This window comes from Petaurus breviceps, unplaced genomic scaffold, assembly GCF_028583685.1.
Source record: "Petaurus breviceps papuanus isolate PSGF00001 unplaced genomic scaffold, PetGlider_PUasm1.0 151, whole genome shotgun sequence".
NCBI classification, from domain to species: domain Eukaryota; kingdom Metazoa; phylum Chordata; class Mammalia; order Diprotodontia; family Petauridae; genus Petaurus; species Petaurus breviceps.
In genome coordinates, this window is record NW_027185712.1 from 33,200,958 (window position 1) to 33,223,791 (window position 22,834).

Sequence of the window (22,834 nt, forward strand, 5' to 3'; positions counted from 1 at the left end):
TGGAAGAAGCAAAATCAAATAATAGAATCATAAATTTTAATTATCTGCTTAGCTACTGGAAAGGAAAGAGCTTAGATATATCAGTAGCCAGGACAGTTAGTTCACTTAGGTCAATAGTAATAGTAGTAACTGCTATTGTAGTTAGGTTGGTACAAGGGGATGGACCTCCTCTTTCCCCAGTAATGTCTCTTCTCCCAAGGGTCATTTTCCACCAATCAACCCCCTGACTCCAATTCCTATGGTGGCATGAGCTAACAGAAGACTATAAGATTCTAGGTGTAAGAAGAAAATGTTCCCCTCAGATAGTGTCACATAGGCTAAGTCCTACCTGGTTATGGTTTTGGATCAATGAGAGATCATGTCAGGAGAGAGGGATATTAGGAATGACTGGGCAACAGAAAACCTGGTTCAAAGTATGGTGTGTCATGGAACACTTCTCAACTGAGTAATAGAGTGAAGGGGTTATAGGAAGCATGTATATAATTAATCAAGTAATTATTAAGCACCTACTATGCGTTAGATACTGTGCTAGGCACTGGGGATATAAATAGGATAAATAAAATGATCCCTAGTTATAAGGAATTTAAATTTCCTGCATAGTCACTAGGTGGTTGATAGTACTTAGATTAAAAAGAAGATTAAAAAACAGTGTGAGAAGTTGGGGAAGCTTTGAAAATAATAAGTGGGTCAAGTTTGCAGCCTGTTCAAGTAAAAGTATCAAAACTGGAGGAAAATGTCTTATTTTCTTTTCATCCTTTAAATAACATAAACACATTGGTAGGTTTGGGGTTCAGTTTCCCATCTGACATCTATCTATATGCTGAGCTTGGCTCTCTTATGTGCTAAGCATGAAAAACAACATGGCATAGTGGAGAGTCAGTCTCAGACTCAGGAAGATGTGGATTCAAGTCTTACCTGTGAAAAATCCTGGCTGTGTGACCCTGAGTTGGTCACTTGAGCTCTTACCACCCCACACAAGTCTCTATTAGTTTCACAGCAAATATTGGCATACATTGGTAAAGAAAATTTCCTGGCCTGCCTCTACATCAATGAAATCACAGGTCTGTTTGAAAACAGAAGTGGTGGTGGCACTCAGGGATAGGACACAAAATGTAAATGAAATTTGTCAGGGCAGCTAGGTGACACATTGAATAGAGCACTGGCCCTGGAGTCAGGAGGACCTAAGTTCAAATCTGGTATCAGACACTTAACATACACACACACACACACACACAAACACACAAAACTAGACATGTGACCTTGGACAAGTCATTAAACCCCAATTGCCCTACCTTCCCCTCTCAAAACAAAAAAAAAAAAGGAAATTTGTCCCCACATTTGCATTTATATAGAAGCTCTAGTTGTTCTGTTGTTTCAGTTGTCTGACTCTTGGTGACCCCATTTGGGTTGTCTTGGCAAAGGTACTGGAGTGGTTTGCCATTTCCTTCTCTAACTCCTTTCATGGATGAGGAATCTGATGATAAGTGACTTGGCCAGGGTCACACAATTACTAAATGTCTGAGGTCAGATGTGAACTCAGGAAACTGAATCTTCCTAACTCCAGGCCCAGCACTCTATTCACTGAGCCACCTAGCTACCCTTACATAGAGGCTTAGGGGTGAAGAAAGTTGACATTCTGGAGTACCTGTTTGATAAATTAGACATTAAACATGATTTTCATTAATCTGATTTGCATATCAGATATAATCTGATAGCCTAGGAGATGCCAACTGCTATGATAGCATGCACTAATCTCTCCTCACCCAGATGGTAATAACAGCCCTAGAAAGAAAACAAGTCAAAAGATATTTGGGTAATCAAATTACTATGAGGTTGAATTGTTTAAAATGCCAGTTCTTTCGAGTATAATTTCTAGTCAGAGGCTATAATTTGTGCAAGATTTGTTTGTTTTGACTTGACCTTGATTCTGTTTCATCATACTATTTGTGGTTTATTGACTTTATCACAGGGCAGGCACTTTTGACATGTCAACAGGAGAAACTGCTCTACCAAATAAGAAGAATGATTTCACTGAACAATTACAATGGATTAGAAAATATAATTATAAAACCAAGCAGATACATAACTTTAGAGTTTTGTAATATGAAGGTGACTTTGAAATTACTCTGAAGTCAGAATCAGATAATGTAAAAGCTAGAAGGGACATAAGATCATCTAGGTTTGTGGTTCTCAAGTGTCGTCCAAGGACCCCTGGCATCAACATGACCCTTTCAGAAGTATGGATGTCAAAACTATTTTCATAATAATACTCAGATATTACTTGCCTATTAAAATAACCCTCTATATGAGGCTGGATTTCTTCAATCCTGACAACAGATTTAATCTAGAAGCAGATGTTAGAATCTAGCTCTCTTTTACTGAACTAGACATTAAAGCGATTTTCAAAAACATATAAAATAAAGCTACTCTTGTTTCTTTGGAAAAGAGTTATTTTCCTAAAAATGTTCATGTTAAAATTTAGTAGATTTGTTAGTTATATTGAATTATTTTTTTTTTAGGCAATCGGGGTTAAGTAACTTGCTCAAGGTTACACGGCCAGCTATTTCTGGGTGTGGTGCTGAGTGTCTAAGACCGGGATTCGGTCTCCAGGTCGTCCCAACACTGGAGCCGGTGCTCTTACTCGCTGAGCCACCTGGCCACCCCTAAGCAATGGGGGTTAAGTAACTTGCTCAAGGTTACACGGCCAGGTGTTTCTGGGTGGGTGCTAAGTGTCTGAGCCCAGGATTCGATCTCCAGGTCTTTTCAACACTGGAGCCGGTGCTCTTACTTGCTGTGCTACCTGGCCGCCCCAAATATTGAATTATTTTTAAAGTTGTCAGTTTTAATTTCTAAAACAATAAATATCAATAGATATTACCCACATAAACAAAAGTTTCATTGGGATATTCAATATATATATATTTATTTTTTTTTGCCTTTTTGGAGGGCAATTGGGGTTAACTTGCTGAAGGTTACACGGCTACTGTTTTTTTGTGTGTGTGCTAAGTGTCTGAGGCCGGAACCAAACTTGGATTCTCCTGAAACCAGTGCCAGCACTTTACTCACTGCACCACCTACCCACCCTGATATTCAATAATTTTTAAGAGTATAAAGGGATAGGGGCAGCCAGGTGGCTCAGTGAGTAAGAGCACCAGCCCCAAAGTTGGGATGACCTGGGATCAAATCCAGGCTCAGATACTCAGCACCACACCCAGAAATAATAACTGGCCATGTAACCTTGAGCAAGTTACTGAACCCCAATTGCTTTAAAAAAAAGAGTGTAAAGGGTTCTTAAGACCAATAAGACCTTCTTTTGTCAGATGAGGATTTCTTGAGGAGTCTTTGGGTGTAAAATATAGGACAAAGAAGTTATTCTAAAGGGCTGAGTCCTCCTCTAGAAGTACTTGATCATCAAATGAGATGAAATATGTAAATCACTTTGCAAACTTGAAACACCAAATAAATGTTTGCTATCATTATTTTTTTTAAAGCAATTGGGGTTAAGTAACTTGCTCAAGGTTACACGGCCAGTTATTTCTGGGTGTGGTGCTAAGTATCTGAGCCCAGATTTGATCCAGGTCATCCCAACACTGGAGCCAGTGCTCTTACTCGCTGAGCCACCTGGTCGCCCCAGTTTACTATCATTATTACTTTTCTAGGAACTAATTAAAAAATAGATGTCCCTGAGTTGGTAGGGCATTACACTATTCACCCTAGCATTGTCCAATCAATCAATCAATCAATCAATCAATCAATCAATCAATCAATAAGCATTTATTAAATTACTACTATGTATGCTAAGCCCTAAAAGCACAGAACAAGATAAAATAATACATTCTTTTAATCTATAACTTAACCTTTGGAAGGTACACAAATGAGTGAATATATACATATTGAATATGAAAAAGGTGATTATACAATAGATTTGGGCAGGGTATCCTGCCAGTGGGGGCTTGGAGGAGGTTGCCAGGAAAGGCCTAATAAAAAGGAAGCCCCTGATCTGAGTTCTGAAAGAAGCGGAATTCCAATAGAAGGTGAGAAAGGAATACATATCAGGCCTGGGGAAAAGGCAATGCAAGGGCCCACAAACAAAATAGATAGAGTAATGTAGAACAATGAGTATAAGTGAAATGCAAAGTGTGAGGAAGGTAATAATTAATCAATAAGCCTTTATTAAGCATTTATTCAGTCAGAAATCTCAGAGGCTACAAAGAAAAAGGAAACCAGTTCTTGTTCTCAAGAAGCTTACATTCTAACGGAGAAGAAAAAACACACATGCACATGTGTGTATTTTAATTTTAGTTAAATAAATAATAATTTATTATTTATCCACATTTACTAATCTAATGTGCAGGTTTTATCTTTGGACAGATAGGCATTCTTCACTTCTCAGGCATCCTTAAAACCTTTTTAGCTTCTTTCGGCAATGTTCCTCTACACTTAAAAAAAAATGCCAATAGGAGTTCAAACATGATATCCTGCCAAGACCTATTTTGAGTTTTAAGATTTCTAATTGCTCCTGGAGTAAAAGACTTGACCCTCTTGTATCTAGGCCCTCCAGGTTTTTCTCCGACAGTATTCTTCACTTCTGGAGTTAAATGCCCCTTTTCTGCACACAAGACAAGCAGTCTTCTTTTCTACAGAACACCTGTTCTCTGATTCCAAATGGCATTTAGTCAATCTTTCACTTGAATGTGTAGATATAAATCCTTGGTTTTGACATCTTACAAGTATTCCAATAGGCAAAACTCACAAACACAAATGCATATGTGTACATGTGTGTGTATAAATGTATACATATTTGTATTTGGATGTATATATATATATATAATTATATGATATTTGCATACATATATAAGCAATCTAAGAGGGGAGACAAAATAAACTATATATGTGTACAGAAATATTTAAGTATGGATGTATGTGTGTTTATTCTTCCATCTTTGAATCAATTCTAATAAGAGTAAGATTCAAGCATTGCCCACCATTACCACCTATTTCCCTCCTTAACTGTAAAAGTTCTTGCTTGTGCAGTGTTTTTAGGTGACATAATTGTCCCCATTCTATTTATCCCTCCCCCCTTTTCCCAATGCATTCCTCTTTCTCACTACTCCATTTTTTCTGAGATTATTCCAACATAATCAACTCATGCCCATCCCTTCTGTCTTTGTGGAATCTTTTCAACTGCTCTAATAATGACAAAGTTCTTAAGAGTTATATGTGGTCATCTTCCCATAGAAGGATGTAAACAGTTTAACCTTATTGAGTCCTTAATGATTTCTCTTTCATCTTTACATTGTTATGCTTCTCTTGAGGTTTGTGTTTGAATGTCAGATTTTCTTTTCAGCTCTGGTCTTTTCATCAGGAATGTTTGAAAGTCCTATTTATATTTTCTTGAAATATCCTCCCCCACCCTCACCCCGGAAGGATTATTCTCAGTTTTGATTGCAGGTTATTATTTATTGTAATCCTAGCTTCTTTGCCTTCCAGAATATAATATTACAGATTCTTAGCTCCTTTAATGTAAGATCCTGACTGTGGTTCCATAGTATTTGAACATCATTTTTGTTTGTTTGTTTCTTTTTCCTGGCTGCTTAATGTATTTTCTTTTTGTCCTGGAAGCTTGCTATACTATTCCTGAGAGTTTTCAATCTGTGACCTCTTTCAGTAGGTTATCAATGAATTCTTTCAATTTCTATTTTTACCCTTTGGATCTAAGATATTGTAGTAATTTTCACTTATTTTTTTTTTAAATATGGTGTTTATGTTCTTTCTGATGATAACTTTTAGGTAGTCCAAATAAGTCTCAAATGATTTCTCTTCAATATATTTTCACTGTCAAATATTTATTCTTTGAGATATTTTATATTTTCTTCTTTTATATTATTTTCACTTTGTTTTATTCCTTCTTGATGTTTGTGGAATTATAAATTCATCCTTGACAAATTCTAATATTTAAGGAATTATTTTTTCAGTGAATTTTTGTACCTCTTTTTCCATTTAGTCAATTCTTCTTTTTAAGGAATTCTTCAGTGAATTTTTGTATTTCTTTTTCTGTTTGACCTATTCTGTTTTTTAAGTTATTATTTTGTTCCTTTTTTCCACCACTTTTATGAATATATGAATTATCTTTTCATAATTTTCTTATATCACTCTCATTTCTTTTTATAATTTTTCCTCTGTCCCCCTTATCTCAGTTAACTGTTCCAGAAATTCTGGTTGGACTTGTTTCCAATTAGCATTTATGTTGTGATGCTTTGCTCATAGTTACTTTCACATTGTTTTCTTCTTCTGAGTTTATGTCTTGGTCTTTCATGCCACAGTAGCTTTTTATGGTCAAGTTGTTTGTTTGTTTGTTTGTTTTGGGGGGGAGAGTGTGGTTTAGCTTATTTTTTCAGTCTAGGTCTTGACTTTGATCTTTATGTTAAAGTTAGACTCTCTCTACTCACTTGGGGGTAAGCAAAATAAATTGTACTGCTTGATTAAAAAAAATATCATTCTGTACCCAGTGTATAGGGTTAGGAAGTATGTTAGTACTGTTAGGAACTATGAAGTGTACTTTATAATCAGAACTCTAGAATTATGATTGGTTATTGCACTGATTAGAATTCTTAAGGCTTTTCCCATTTTGCTTTCTTAATTAAAGCCAATTTTGACAGTGAATCATTGTGCAAAGTGTAGGGAATTAGAACTGGATTACTAGCTATTAAAGAATTTTATTATCTTCTTATAAAATCTTTTACATCAGTCTCAGTGTACCCTGATCTGACCATGAGAACTTTCAAAGAGGACACACACACTTGGCCATCAGTAAGAGGTTTAGACAACTGATTTCCAAGTTTCCCATTTCTCTATTAAATCTTTGTGGATCTGGAAATGAGAAGATTGGAAGCATAGGGAGATTAAAAAAAAGGTATAGAGTGAGTTCTTTAATCTTGGAGTAGATTCATAACCTCTGTTGAATTGCTACTGTTATTTTCTGTTTCTCATCTGGGCCTGTGATTCCCTTGCTCTAGAAAACTCTCAGTGTGGAGACCCTCCATCAAGCCAGATATATACTTAATATATATTTTGTAGTCTCAACAGAGTTGCTTAAGGGTGAAGTGACATGTTCACAGTCATGCTATTAATATATATATACATATGTGTGTATATATATGTATATACATACATATATATATACATATATATATATATATATAATACAAGGCTTAAACTCAGGTCTTCCTGAGACAAAGGTTGATCCTTTCTCCATATATTATTCTGCTTCTATGCAGAAACAGGTTTATTATCAGCCTTGAGATTATATACTGTAGCACTTCAGAAATTGCAATTGACTATAAAATTTAAAAAATACCATTGTCCTTTATAATTTAATGAATTCTCACCTAAATTTTCTGTAGAGTTACCTAAAGCATTTGTGCTTATTGGGATGCTTCTCTGATAAGAATTCTGTGCTAGAGCAAAAATTATTGGCCCAATGATACATTTCCATACAGTTACAGGGCAGAGTCCTCCTAATGATATCTTTCAGCAAAGAATTCAAACACCTTAAGTGACATACATTAGGTTCCACCAAAAAGGAAATTATTTTATGTTTTCTTCATATATTAGTTAAGAAATGACATAACTCATTTTTATTAAAAAAAATAAACAGAAGGTTAAGGATCACAACTTCCAAGAAGAAATAGAAAGAGTAACCAAGAAAGGAAGATATTTTATGTGTGTGGGAGAGGAGTGGGGTGGCAGGGAGGCAGGTAGTAATGAATGAGAAGCAGAAAAAGTTAAAACTTGAAACTATAGATTAGAATTTGTAAAATGAAGAATTCACACATCTGAAGAATGGAAAACTCTTACCTGTAGCCAGATAGATGATATGAAAAAGCATGTCTTTTCCTTGCACAACATCTACTGCAACATGAGAAAACCGGCTGTTGTCTTCCATGAAATAGGGAACTGTAGTAACTGGTTGTACTACCTCATGCATAAGAATGAACTTTTGAGCATCCTGAAGGTTTCTTTCTGTCAGGTTCACATACAAGCCCTGGTCCACTGTACCACACTGAAAATGAGGAAAGATGATATTATTACTGTAGTCAACAATCAATTGTCATACCACAACTTATCTAGGTAAACATAGTGGCAGGGTAGAAAATTAGGTAACAGTACCTGTGAACTGAGAGTGTGGAAATCACTCTCTCTCTCTGTGTCTCTCTGTCTCTGCCTCTCTTTCCCCCTCCCTCCCTCATATGTGTGTACATACAAATATATACATATATGCAATTATATATGTATGTATTGTATACATATATACACATACACAAATATATGCACACATGGATGTGTGTATATATACACACACATACATATATACACAGAGACACATACCACATAACCACAGTGTCAAATTAGCTAAAGAATATACTTCTTTTGTCACAGTCCCTGGATATTAGCTCCCACCCATTTGGATGTCTTTCAGTCATATCATAACTTCTGAAGAGGATAGAACAGGAGTAAAAATATTGAGTATAAGTTTATGCTAACTTTAGCTAAAATTACTTATGCCTAATAACTTCTCAGCTCACTTGTAGCCACCTGGGAGTTGTCTGGCTAAGTGTATTTTATCACATCTGTCTGCTAAATCAGAGATCCAAATTCAAAATGCAGCATTCAGGAACATTACAAAGATTTATTACATTTCCCATAGGAATAATGGGTCTATAAGGCTATAAATGGATTACATGGAAACAGAGCTCTGCTATTTCATCTGTGAAAGGTATAATATTGCTTCAACATCATTCAAGTAAAGTTACCAAAAGGGGGAAAAACTGTGCTGGCTGAGTTCCTTCACACCAGTGCACCCAAATTTCAAGAAAAAGGGAGTTTTTTTTTCTATCTGAATAGCTTTAGAAATGCACAACACAGTAAAACTTGCATATATGTATGTGTGTGTACATATATATTTCAGATAGAAAATAATCAACATGGATTTCATTCATGCATATTTTTTAAAATCATGCTGTCTGAGAAATGTTTAGATTTGTTATCCCCATTAGAATAGGGACTAACAGTGTAGCTCATTGTTTTTCTTTTATTTCTTTTTCTTTTTTGGTGGATATAGGTTAGAAGGAGTTAGTGATGTGCCCTTCACTGGCATAAAGCAAAAGGAGGAGTAAAGGGATCAGAAACGTTTTTCATTTCTTCTAAATTTAAAATCCCAGTTTAAATTTGATTTATGTTCATCAGAATTTATATTAGAAGGTTTTCTAGAAGTGAATTTCACTGTCTATAACAATCTGAAAGTATCACTCACAATTTGACATCCCTCGAATTTGGGTTTATAAGCAACTCAGAGGAGCAAAAGTAAAGAAATGGAAGTCTGTGGGGGTTTCTCTCTTAAATAGAAGGCTTACAATCTATGGAGTGGTTCACACCAGATGCTGTTGTAACAGCAAGCTTATAAAAGAATCCTAAATCTTGAAATTAGAAGGAAAATTTAAAAATCATCTACTGAGACTTTCATTCAATACAGGAATCCAGTATTCCACATAGAAAAATGATTCATCTTAATTTTGTCACATGACAAAAAAGCAGAACTCCTGGAAACAGAAAAATACAGAAGAGAATAATGATAATTTTAAAATTAAATGATAAAAACACCATGTCAACAAATATTACCTTCCCTATAGAAAAAAAGAATATGTAAATATGTCTGATTCAGGCCATCTAAGCCATATTCTTTGTCTGAGACAGCTAAAGAATGGATTTTGTAAAGGAATGGCTGTCCTTCCTGAAACTAACACAATGAAAAGGGCTGTAATGCCAAACCATTCATTTTCTTTTAGTAACTTTTGACTAAATTAAACTTATGTGTTTAAAACATCCCTATTTGCTTTTATCAAAGCCACCACTGTCTTGGCATGATCTTTACTACTCACTCTCCAATAAGTTGCCAAATTTTTCTATTTCTCCCTTCACAATACCTCTTGAATCTCTTTTTCTCCAATTGCATGACACCCATCTTAATTTGATGGAAGCTCTTCCCTAGATGACTGTAGCAGCCTCCTAATTGACTTCCTTGCTTCAAGTCTCTAACTACTGCTCCACACTGTGGACAAAGTAATTCTCCTTAAGAACAGATCTGCAATGTTATTCCTTTACTCAACTCACTCCAGTCACTGGGATCTCTAGCCATTGTCTTTAGGATCCAAAATAATAGTTTTTAAAGCCTATACAACCTTGCCCCAACCTATGTTTCCAGTCTTGTTGGATATTACTCCCACATTATAATCCAGCAAAACTTCTGGTATGTATTATGCTATGTTATATCATATTAATATAAATAATCTAATATAATGGTATTAGGTTATATCATATTATGTTTTATGGTATGCTATATTTATTATATTGTTTACATTTTATTAACACTTCTTTAAAACTACCCTGCATCTTCTGTTTCTTTGTTTTTAAACTAATCATTGCCCAGGTCTTCAAAGCACATCCTCACTGTATCTGCTAATGGTCTGCTCTCTTCCTGTAAGATGTGGCTCAGGAACCATCAAATGTATGGACACCATCTTAGTGCCCCTGTTCTAGTGGTCTAACAATACCCTGTTCACATAATTGTATCTATTACCTTTTATATATGTGACATATATGTGTGTACATGCTTTGTAAAATGTATTTGTGATATACTTGTGGTCCACCCTATTAGAATGCAAGCTCCTCATTGAGTGGGATTGCTGAATTTTTATTTCTCTATCTCTAGCACTAACACAGTTCTTGGGATAGAACAGATAAAATAAACAATTAATCATTAGTTGATTGATTATTTCTGCAAGATCATTTGGGGCTGTCTAATTTTACGCCCATGCCATATTTGCTGATTTGGGCTAAAAGACCTTCAAGGATATAGCGCTGCAATTTAGCAAAGTGCCCTGATCATATTAGAGAGCTCTGCACAGCTTTGTTACTGTAAAGAAGATGTTGATGATGATATACATCGTCAATGGGGATGGACAAAGAAACAGAGATGGGCGATGAAATGTCAACTTTTTATAATACCTAGAAGGCCAATTTATCTAAATACATAGTGTATGATGGTAAGGAATATGAAATAAGGCTGGAAAGATAGATTGGAGTCATGAAGAGACTGAAATATCAAACTAAAGAATTTGTGTTGTTCAGTAGTTTCACTCACTTCCAACTCTCTGTGACCCCATTTGGGGTTTTCTACACAAAAACCCCATTTGGGGTTTTCTAGGGGTAGTTTGTCATTTCCTTCTCTAGATCATTTTACAGATGAGGAAAGAGAGGCAAACAGCATTAAGTGACTTAGCCAGGGTCACACAACCATTAAGTGTCTGAGGTCAAATTTGAACTCAGGTCTTCCTGTCACTGGACATAGCACTTTATCCACTATGTCACGTAACTACCTCTAAAAGATAGCTGAGGTAGTTTTCCATTTCCTTCCCCAGAAGATTAAGGGAAACACAAGTTAAGTGACTGGGTCACATAGCTAGTAAATGTCTGAGACTGGATTTGAACTTAGAACTTCCTGGCTCCAAGTCCAGCACTCTATTTGCTGAGCTATTGAGCCTATACTTTATCCCAAAGGTAACTGAAAGCCACTGAATATATTTTAACATGGTCAAATTGATGTTTCAGAAATACTACTTTGATATATTATTTGGAGGATGGATTGGAGAAAGGAGAACATGGAGGCACAGAGACAAATTAGAAAGTTTTGTAATAATGTAGATGAGGGATGATAAAAACCTGAGTTAGAGACTGTGCAACTGTGTAAACTCTTTGAAGAGATCTTTTATAGGATAAAGAATCTGATAAACAGTCTAGCCTTGCTAAGAGGAAGAACCACCTCTGTCAAAAATTGAGGCAAAGAGGAAAGGATAGAGATGATAAAGATTCATCCTGATGTAGAGAACTGAGAATACAAAAGAGGAAGATCACAAAAGATTGCTGCTGTTTTCTCTAAAACATAGGAGGTGAAGTCCTGACGAGAAAGGAGAAGGAGAAACGGGATAGAATAGATTTGGGAATCTCTTTGGGCACCAGAATGGAGTCAATCCAGAAAAATAAAATAATTCCTATGCTATAAGACCCAGCTGAGATAAGATAATGTAAATCTTTGGTGGTCCATATGGCCTCATGACTTTTTCCAGCAGTGTTCATAAGCATGTTAAAGGGAGTGGAAAAGTAAGGATAACCCATGTTGGACTCTAATAAAACATGGGCACTTCTTTTCCCTCCTCTTTTGCCTCATGGCAACCCAGGTTTTCTTCAAGTCCTAACTAGAATCCTGTATTCTAACAAAGAAGCATTTCTCAATCTCCCTTAATGGTAATAGCCTTCACTTCATTGATTGTTTCCAATGTATCCTGTATATAGCTTAATTGTTCACCTCCTTTATTAGCCTATGAGGTCCTTGAGAGCAGGGACTGTCTTGTGCTTCAGGTTGTATCCCAGGCCCTTAGCACAATGCCAGGCACTTATTAAATGATTAATAATGGTACTTAATAACAATAAAGGATTAACAGGCAAGGCATTCAAGGGTAGAAGATAAAGTATAGTTAAATTCATTAACTATGACAAATTCTACAATAAGAAAAGTGAGGGCAAAGTAGCAAATAGGTACTGGGAGAATGGGAGAGAGTAGAGCTAGAAGTTACATGGGAAAAAAGGAATGGGTTAATGAAACTTATGAAACAGAAGGCTGGAAAGTTATAATTAGGAAGAAGAATTGGAGAATTCATGATCATGGTGGTAGCATAGTCATAGCTACTTGCAGAAGCTAAGATATGACCATACCCGTAGATACTTAGGTGGAATGAAGATAAACGTCATGAGAGTTGACAAAAAATAGAAGACCTGGGAGATCAAGGTGTTTGTGAAAACATCAAAATGTATATTAACATGACCAAGTATGAGAGCAGAGTTTGGGGTAGAAAGGAAGAATTTAAGCCAGGTGCCAAACCCATTTTAAAGAGCAAGTCATGGTGGTAAAAGACTGTAATAAGGAACTAGACTGATGATATAGGCAGATGGAGTTGGGAGGATAAGATTGGTGACTCATGGCAACAAAAGAATGGTCTGGAAGTGATTGCTTTGAAGGAAGCACTTTTTGAATTGTAAAGCACTCTATCAAGGCAAACTATATAATCACAAGAAAAAGGCTCAATCATTAACCATAATAACAAGTTAAATATGATTTTATGTTGCCGAATCAAGCATAAAAGAGAACTAGATTGTAGAACTGTAAATGAAATGGTCTGTGTAACTATACATATACTTATATATACATAAATGTAGCTGTATGTATGTGCATATACAGAAAAATTCTATTTATATGTACATGTATATGTATGTAGGTAGGTAGGTAGACAAGTTGTTAGGTAGTAAAGGTTTGGATTAGATGGTATTTAAACTTATTGCTTAAAAAATAGAAAATATTTTTTTATAATTGCATTTCATGGTGATATGCCCAACAGCATAATGCCAGTGAAACTCCAGACTATTTTATCAATGAAATTTTTTAAAATGATTTCTGATCATTCATGTAAGCAACAACTTAAGAGCAGCTGCTCCAAGTTCTTCTAAAGTTCATCTGTGGGGTTGTGTCCATAACAACTGTTTAAGGAAGACAGTCTAACATTAGACAGGTAGTCCTCATACAGAAATGACTGACATTTCTCCTTTCTTCCTTCTCCCCATCCCTACTAAAACTCCTCTTGCTCCTGTGTGAGCCATTGTGGGGAAAAATGATATCAAAACTTTTAGAACATCTTTCAAGTCCAAAAATGGAGTTAGGGAGGAAGTGGGGTAAGCAAACAACAGGAATGCATTCAAGTATGTAGTGCTGCTTGAGTTTTGAAGGGAACAAAGGATTCTAAGAGGTGGGAAATTAAGAATGGAGTAGAATTCAGGCACAGGGAAGAGCAAATGGGAAAAAACGAGATGAGAAATGAAGACTCCTGTAGAAGGAACAGCAAGAGGACACATTTGGCTAGCCCACAGAGTATATGAACGTTAGCAATGTGTGATAATTTTGGGAATGTACAATGAAGCCAGGTTGTAAAAAGACTTTAAATGCCAATTAAATGGGAAAAAGAATCCAGGATATTCAGCCTTATCTTATTTTTTTTTCTTTAAAACTAGAACAATGCTATTTAAATCAAGATGAATACAGACCAAATATTTTTTATAAAATAGTAAATGCCTTCCAAGACAAATACTGGAAAACAAAAACAGACAAAGTCTATATATTGTCACCATCTATCAAAAATTTGGTACTACCAAGCAGACCATGCTGCATGCATGACTTCAATGTGATGAAATCTCGAGTTCTACTCCAGGCAGAAGAAATGATAGTGTATAATCCCAGAGCATGAAATGCATATCTCCAGTCTTTAGGTACCATTCAAAATACAGGATTATTCTGTAAACCAGTGCAATATAAGGTATAACAAATATTTTGCCTCTTAAAATATCAGGAGACATTTTAGAAGGGAAAAGGTGTGGGGGAAACTGATACATATTTGATATTCCTTAAAGCTACTTGAGAGTTACCAAGTTAGGGAATTGTTTATTGTCAGTTCACTGAGAATCTCTTAGCAGAAAACACATAACTTAAAAGTGTCTGCAAGTATAGTTCACTGCTATATTTTGCTTTAATTTTATCCTTTTAAATTCTTCAGGGAGATTTGCACCCTCATTTTTTAAAAAGTACAGCTGAAAGATCAGTAGGGTGGCACACACATGTAATCACAGCTACCAGGCATGCAAAGACTGGATGAATCTATTGATTTTAGGAATTCTACTTGGCAGTGGCTAAGCTTATTATTATCAACTTGGTGAGTCCCCCCAAACATGCCTCCCTCCAAAAATACAGAGGCTATCAGGTGAACTAAGGGGAGTTAAAATAGCCTGAGATAAGTCAAGGCTTCCCATGCTGATCAGTAATGAAACTGACCTTGAACTACTAGGCTGATTTAGAGATGGAAATTCAGTCTTTAATAGAAATTAAATAACATTTAAAATAAGATGTAATAAAAGTAGATTGAAAGAGCATCTCACCCTTTAAGGAGTATAGATGGGAAGTTTTGTCTACCATAATTCAGAACTTTAAAAAAATTAATTTTATTAATTTCTATAAGAATTCTATCCCTGTATCTTTAAGGACAGGGAAAAAAAAAAGATTGATCCTATGATTTTAATGATGTAGAGAATTCTCGAATGAGGAAACTTTCTCTATCACTGTGGATCAGCTCCTTCTCTGCAGATGATGGTCCCAGAGAGTCTCCTATAACACTGAGGATTCTGATAAATGACATTTAGGGTTGTGCTGCCAGTATGAGCCAGACAAAGGATTTGAATTCAGGCATTCCTGATTCTGAGGCCAGTTCTCTAGTCTGCTATACTATGCTGCTTTCTCTATTTATCTTTAAGCAAGGAAATAAAAGTCTATTTATTTCTTGTTGAGCTGCCAACTTCATTAACTCTACTGGCCAGCTGTGATTTATTAGACATGTGCATTTATTTCTCTTTCCTTGGCCTCTCTCATCATCAAACTCATATGAATATCTAATGAGAATTTTCAAATAAAGCCCTCAAACACATGCTTAGAATTCAAAAGTTTGTGATAATGACTCGTGACCTTAGCAAATAAACAATCTTTTCTTAAGTTTCACTTTTTTGTGGTATGACCAGATAAATTTATTAAAGATAATTTTGCTAGATTATTTGAAATGTATAGATGAAAGGCATCTTTTCTCCCACTATATTTTCCAATTCCACTCATAGTGTGCATGCTTTCATTGTAACACACAACACAATTTTTATAACTATGAAAATGTATATATGTTTTACTAATAAATGCCTCAAATTTTCCTTAGGCATATCTTCTATATCATATCCAAAGATCTGTTTAATTAGAGTGTCATTCAGTAGAGAACTGTTTCTGAGGTAAGATTATGCAAAATTACTTTACATTTAATACCTGATCCTAGTCTGTGATTGGAAGCAGTAAATCTTTTTTTCTGTCCATAATTCATTATCATTATCATTTATGAAAAGCAACATTTTCACTGTATCCACCTTTACATTTATTTCTATGAATCTGTCCATAGAAAGAAGCAATCTGATGTGTGATGAATTGCCTAATAAAAAAAATTCAACAAATCTTTATGCAGCCCATCAGATGTTTTACCTATATTTCTTGGATTCTTTGAGAAACAATTGACTGAGAAGTAACGGCCTCTTCTCCTCAGAAATTACCTGGAAGTTGGGGTTGGGATTTGGGTAAGGCAGCCATGCTGAGCGAGAGTTCTCCTGATATTTGAAAGGTCCGTTGAATGCCTGAGCGATGGCACTCAGGTTGAATACACATACAGCAGAGGCAGCTATACTGTTACTGTGGAAAAAGTTAAAAAAAAATGAAAAAGGCCACCAAGGAACCTACTAACATGTTGTTTTTATTATTTTTAATCCAAAAGTGATTTTTATTGTCCCTCTAAAACATTGCCTTATGTAAAGTTCCTAGAAAAGATAAAATCAAAACAATTAATGGTAATTTTCAGTAATTTTGTTGTTGGGGAACAAAGATTTTGACATAAAACAGAGGTTTCTTGACAAATAAGTCCCTTATTTTTATTTCTTCCAATATGATTGGATTATTTCATGAGACAGTCTTGATATGCTGACAAAGAGATTTGAAGGGGTGCAAATCCCCTAAGATAAAGAACCTTTGCTCTGGTTTGTACATGAGGGTATAAGCTGCCTCTACCCTTGCTCTCATGTTCACCCTTTCTCTGTTAACTTCTGGCAACTCTCTCTAAAGCAATTAGTTAAAATCAGGTTGGGGGAAAAGGCCCATCATAGACTATAAAAAGCAAGGGGTAAAGTTTAATGCAACATTGACACAAGCATATTAAACCACTAAATACAATTTTTAAACATAAGGACTAATAAGAGACTGTTTATGGAGGCTGACAAAAGTCTAAGATATACCTTTAAACTAATCATTATGGCAGCAATGTACATTTTGCTAAATGAAATTTGGTTTGAAGTCAAAAGTAAAAAAATACTGGCAATTCTTAAAATGACTTCATATCAATATTTAGAAGAGAAAATTTTACTCATAAGAACTTCTTACCCCCTTGGCAAGGAACTAATTTTTACCAGTTCAGCACAATTATATCCATTTACTGTCAACCAACTCCTTTCACTTCAAAGGAGAAATCACAGATGTTTTGCTGTTAGCAACTGACACTAAGGGTCAATTATTAAATGCAGTGCAAGCAATATGATTTTCATAGCTAAACATTACTGTTTATTGTCACCCAAGTTTTATGGTTTCATAAGCCATAAAGTTCACAGCTTTCCTATTCCTTCTGTACATGCTGCTTTCTTTTTCTGTATATTGGGACATACTGCCTGTAAAATACTTTAAAAAAATGCCAGGTGTTTTCTGGATCTGTACACCTAGGTGTCTGGATGTATAACATTAAACCCACTTAGTCAAAACTGATTAATAAACCTTTCTCTCTGAATCATGTTTTTCCTTAGGACTTCACTATTTCAGTCTTTGGCTCCAAAATCCACTCAATATCCTATATTCACAACCCTATCTCCTCATAACTGCAATCTTAAAATCTAGCCTTTGAGACGATTTGGACTCTTATAGTTTAGCATTTGCCTCTTTTTGCCCAGATCTAGGTCTCCAGTCATATCCAAACCATACTGTCTACTTTCTGGCCATCATTACTACCACCTTCCTATCAGAAACTTGGGCTCCACTCCTGCAACACTCTCACCTAGAATAATTGAGATTTTTTCTTTTCTTGACTGAATCCATTCCTCTTTCTCACTTCTTGGTCATCAAAACCATGCCTCCACATGCACTGCACTCCCCATATACACTCATTCCATCTCCCTCTTTATGTATTCTCCCCCATCAGAATGTAAGGCTTTTGCAGTCATGGATTCCCATGCTTGTTTTTACTTTGTCTGTCTGTCTAACAGGTTATAAAGTTATCTATCTTGGGCATGTAATGTCTATTTCATTTCTCTTATTTCTAAACAATAAGCCATCAAGTTCTCTGGCTTTTATCTCTACAACATATCCCACACCCATCCCATTCCGTCTATTTCCTCTGCTGTCACTCTTAACAACTGCCTACCTGGTCTACCATAATAGCCCCTTAATGGGGAATCCTACCTCTTTCCTTTCTCCTACCAATTCAGCCTTTATGACAGTTATCATAATCATTTCTCTGCATAGATCTGGCCATGTCATTTCTATGCTCAAAAATTTCCAAGATTTCTTTGTTACTTAGAGAGAAAAGTTCAAATTTCATTATGTGATATTCAAGATTCCACATAATCTGGGGTCATCTTACTTCCCATCTTTAATCTCATAGTATTATTACTATCTACACACTCTATGCTCCTATAAGTCTATTCTCTATCCCCATGGGCCTTTTTATCTCCATGCATGTGCTCACAGTATTTTCTAGACTTGAAAAGTCAGCCCTTCTTCTTTGCCTCCTTCCTTTTCTTTAAAGCTCAACTCAAATGCAACATTCTAAATGATGTCTTCACTGATACCTGAATTTAGTGATACCCATCCTTCTAAAATTTCATCATTTTGTCAACTTGCTAATGCAATCAACAGATATTATCTATTCTAGCAATTTGTCTGTGTATAATAGAAGGAAAACTCAGAGTAGGGACAATGCTCTATATAAACTTTATATTTCCCCAGTACTGGGCATAGCTGCACTATACACAGTAGGCATTTAAAAATATTTAATATATATAATTATGTAACATATAATGTAAAATATTTAATTAAAATTTAATTTAATTTAAAATATTTAATGAGTAGATTGTCAAATCAGTGATGACAAGGTGATCTCCAAGTCCCTATTCACTCTAAAGTCTATGATTTTATTAAAATTAAGAAACTTAAAAGGAAACATCTTTAAGGCCGTGAGATAAATAATTCCTTCTCTCTTATATTAATAACCAATTATTGAATTAGGACAAAGGTTTTTCCCCTTTCCTACTTCCTCATTCATAAATCATCCTCTGTAGGTTATTCAAGCACCCTTTGAAATACAGGGCTGACAATGTGAGGGAAAACTTAGATATGTTCAAAAGGTAAAGACTTTTTAATTTAGGTGAATTGATGGATTATCACTTATTGTGTTTTACTCAGACAGGTCTGGGAAAATGTAGATTACTTTTTTGTCCAGACTGTCCAAGATTCAAGGTGATTTGTAAGTAAATGACATGCTCAAAGTCATGTTCCCCATCCTCTCATGAGAATAGGTTCACCTCTCATTATAATATTTATTCTTTCTTATTTTACTTAAGTAGAGTCGATTGCCACCCTCAAGAACACCCACTCTTCCAAGAGCATATAAGTGATGAATGGGTTCCATGAAGGGTCTTTGGCATTTGAGAGTGTCTCTGACCCCTTTTATTAATTGTTTGCTAGCATAATTAATACAATGATTACCTAGAAACTATATCTGTCTCTTGAACTTTTTGTATGTCATAGATGACACAATCAATTAAGAGCCACCGTTAGCACAGAGATTTATTTGTATTTATAAGCTTCTGAATATTTATTATAAAAATGAGTCATATAATTATGTTTCTATCCTCTCCTGGCAGCTAGACACTATAATGCATAGAATGCTGGGCCTGGAGTCAGGAAGATAAATCTCCGAGTTCAAATCTGGCCTTAGACATTTAACAGCTGTGTGACCCCAGGCAACAGTTTGCCTCAGTTTCCTCATTTGTAAAATGAACTGGAGAAGCAAATGGCAAAGTACTACAGTATCTTTGCCAAGAAAACCCCAAGTGAGGTTACTAAAAGTCAGACATGACAGAAATAAGTGAACAGCAACAGAATTCTGCGTAATGGATAGGGGTCTTTGACCATATTTAGAACTTGGTTTAATTTGTCCCTCCCACTGGCTATAGAGTCAGATTATCTGCATTCATATCCTGCTTCTAAAATTATCTGTTTGACTTTTGACTGGTAAGTTAACCTCCATAGGTCTCAGTTTCCTCATCTATAAAATGAGGAGTTCAGATTAAATGACTTCTAAAATCCCATCCAACTCTCAATTTGTGATTGTAGGATCCTAAGGCAGTTTAAAAAAATACAATCTATTTCTGAGGAGTTAGTAGAATTGATTAGAATGCTGGGCCAAATATTTCTTGAATAAATGTTTTAAAAAAAGGTGGTCCTTGACAACCTGGTGATAGAAAACTATCTTAAAACTATAACTTTAATAGGCTACAAGAGAGGACCATTTTTTCAGGGATAGAATTTGGCCATTCAAAAAGAAGGAGGCATTGGATCTGTTTTGTCTGAGAAGGGCAAAAGGAAGTAGAATTCTTATCTTTTTTGTTGTTGTTGTTGTTTAATGACAGCTAGGTGGCACAGTGGATAGAGTGCTAGGTTTAAAATGAAGAAGACCTGAGTTTCAGTCTTGAATCAAAACTGAATCAAAGCTGTGTCACAAGTCACTTAACCTTCCAGTATCAGTTTGCTCTTCTGTGAAATGGGAATAACAGAACCAATTTGCAGGGTCTTTGTGAGGATAAATAAAATACATGTAAAGTGTTAAAGAATGCTACTTCTTATGAGAATTGTAGATTTCTTGGGCAAACTTTGGTTAGGTAGGTGGGGTTCTTCAGATTAGGGTTGAAATAGGAGGAAGATGATATTTTTCTACTTCATTTATTTGTCCTCCCCCCCCCCCATTTTTCTTTTAATATTTTAATTCTGCCTCTAAACACCTTGGTCTTGAGGAGCTCTTCTTTTTACCTTAACTTTGATTCTGGAGAAGCTAATTTCTCTGGCAAGAAAAATATGAGTAGGAAAGAAAAATATACGACAAAAATGAAGTATTGAGTTTTTCCAACATTTAATAAGGTTTTATATTACTTATTTCTAATTCTAAAAAGAATATAATAAGATGGGGGGGGGTTTTGTGATTTTTTTCGGCCTCCTCTTGCTCACACTTAAACCTACTGAGCAACTGAATTTACTTGGTTTATACTGGCCTCTATCCCTAAACAGTATTTAGAAACATGAAATCAAGAAATTACAGAGAAAGAAGTGACATTAGAGCTCATCATATTATATTGGGTTGATGGACATTAGTAGTTTAAAAAAAAGTCTACCCCAAAATGAAAAAGAATGTAAATGTTTCCCAGTTTGCTAAGTTGATTTTTACTTTGGAAAAGGTCAACTTTCTTATCTACCTAATTCAAATAAATGCAGAAAACACTGATAAGCCAAATTCAGATCAATACAATGGAATTTTATAAGGAACATTCTCCCCATTCTGCACTAGTATTTCTCATCTATCAAATAAATGAGGGAAAATATTCTAGTAACTTTCCAGAAACCATTTTTTAAAAATCTTCAAAATGTCCCATGGAAATGTCAAAAACTCTAATTATGGATTATAAGAAAATAAACTATTTCTGTGCATTCTGTCTCTAATCTATCCTAATCAAATATGAGCCCTTTGAGGGCAGGGACTGGTTTTTTACTTTCATTTTTGTATTCCTAGTCTTGAGTAGAGGGCTTTCTTTGCCTATAGTAGGTGCTTATTTGTTGAATGCCACTCAGTTTACTTTTCCTTCTTCTCATGGGCAGAGAGGTGGATATTGTTATTGCCATGAGAACATACAAGCAAATGCAAGACTTTATTGTTGCCATTGTTATCACTGTTGCTGTTGTGTTATTTTATTGTTATTATTATGTGACATATGAATTATTTAGCTCTTCTTTTGGAAGTAATGGATCACTAGTGATGTTATTCCTCTGAATGGAAGGTGACATTGATCAACCATGGTATAATAACCACACAATAGCAGCAGTGGCTTCTAACTCTCTCCCCAAAGACTAGGAAAGGATGTGCCTAGGGATTAACTCTTGACTCTCTTGACTCTCTCCTGTTCAAGCAGACATGTAATGATTCTTTCACCTCCCACTAATTCTTATCTTGCTAAAACCTAGATAATTTATATCAATAGGATTCCCTTGGTGTACCAATCTAATAAGCTTTGTCATTGCTGCTCTTCTATATGGAAATGAGGTTGCTTTGGGATATCCTTTTCTTGTGGAAGACAGGCAGGTTCTTTGTGAACCCCCCTTACTTTTCTTTTTTTTTTTTTAAAGCAATCGGGGTTAAGTAACTTGCTCAAGGTTACACAGCAAGTTATTTCTGGGTGTGGTGCTGAGTATCTGAGCCCAGATTTGATCCAGGTCATCCTGACACTGGAGCCAGTGCTTTTACTCGCTGAGCCATCTGGCCGCCCCTAAGCAATTGGGGTTAAGTAACTTGTTCAAGGTTACACGGCCAGGTGTTTCTGGGTGGGTGCTAAGTGTCTTCTCAACACTGTAGCCGGTGCTCTTACTTGCTGTGCTACCTGGCCACACCCCCCCCCCTTACTTTTCTAGTTGACCATAAAAGATTCCTTTCAAAATGTATTCTGGAACTTTGTCAGAAAACAAAGTCAAGTACACTAATACTCTATAGATTCCCTGGTGTCCACTATTTTGAGTGTCTGAACAATCTTGTCCTTCCTTCAGTCCTTCAGAACCATGTCACACCCACCCTCCATAATTTTTCAAATATCACTAACAACATGTAGCTCAACAAGGCCTTTAAGTTCATTTGGATGAGTTGAATCTGAACCTAACAGACAGAACTCATCAAGGACATCTGGATGCTCTCTATCTCCATATTCATCTTAAACACTTTTAATAGTAAATAAAAATACT

The 22,834-nt window shown here is 35.5% G+C and overlaps 1 protein-coding gene across 2 annotated transcripts in view; it reads right to left on the reverse strand.

Annotated features, from left to right (window-relative positions):
* Window positions 1-22,834, reverse strand: part of SEMA5A (semaphorin 5A) — a 679,502-nt gene that overhangs the window by 234,643 nt on the left and 422,025 nt on the right. For both annotated transcript variants that reach the window (XM_069077034.1, XM_069077023.1), the window contains 2 exons: window positions 16,294-16,429; window positions 7,858-8,062 (listed from right to left, as the gene is read on the reverse strand). In XM_069077034.1, the coding sequence (XP_068933135.1) occupies window positions 7,858-8,062; window positions 16,294-16,429 (341 nt within the window). The remainder of the gene's footprint in view (window positions 1-7,857; window positions 8,063-16,293; window positions 16,430-22,834) is intronic.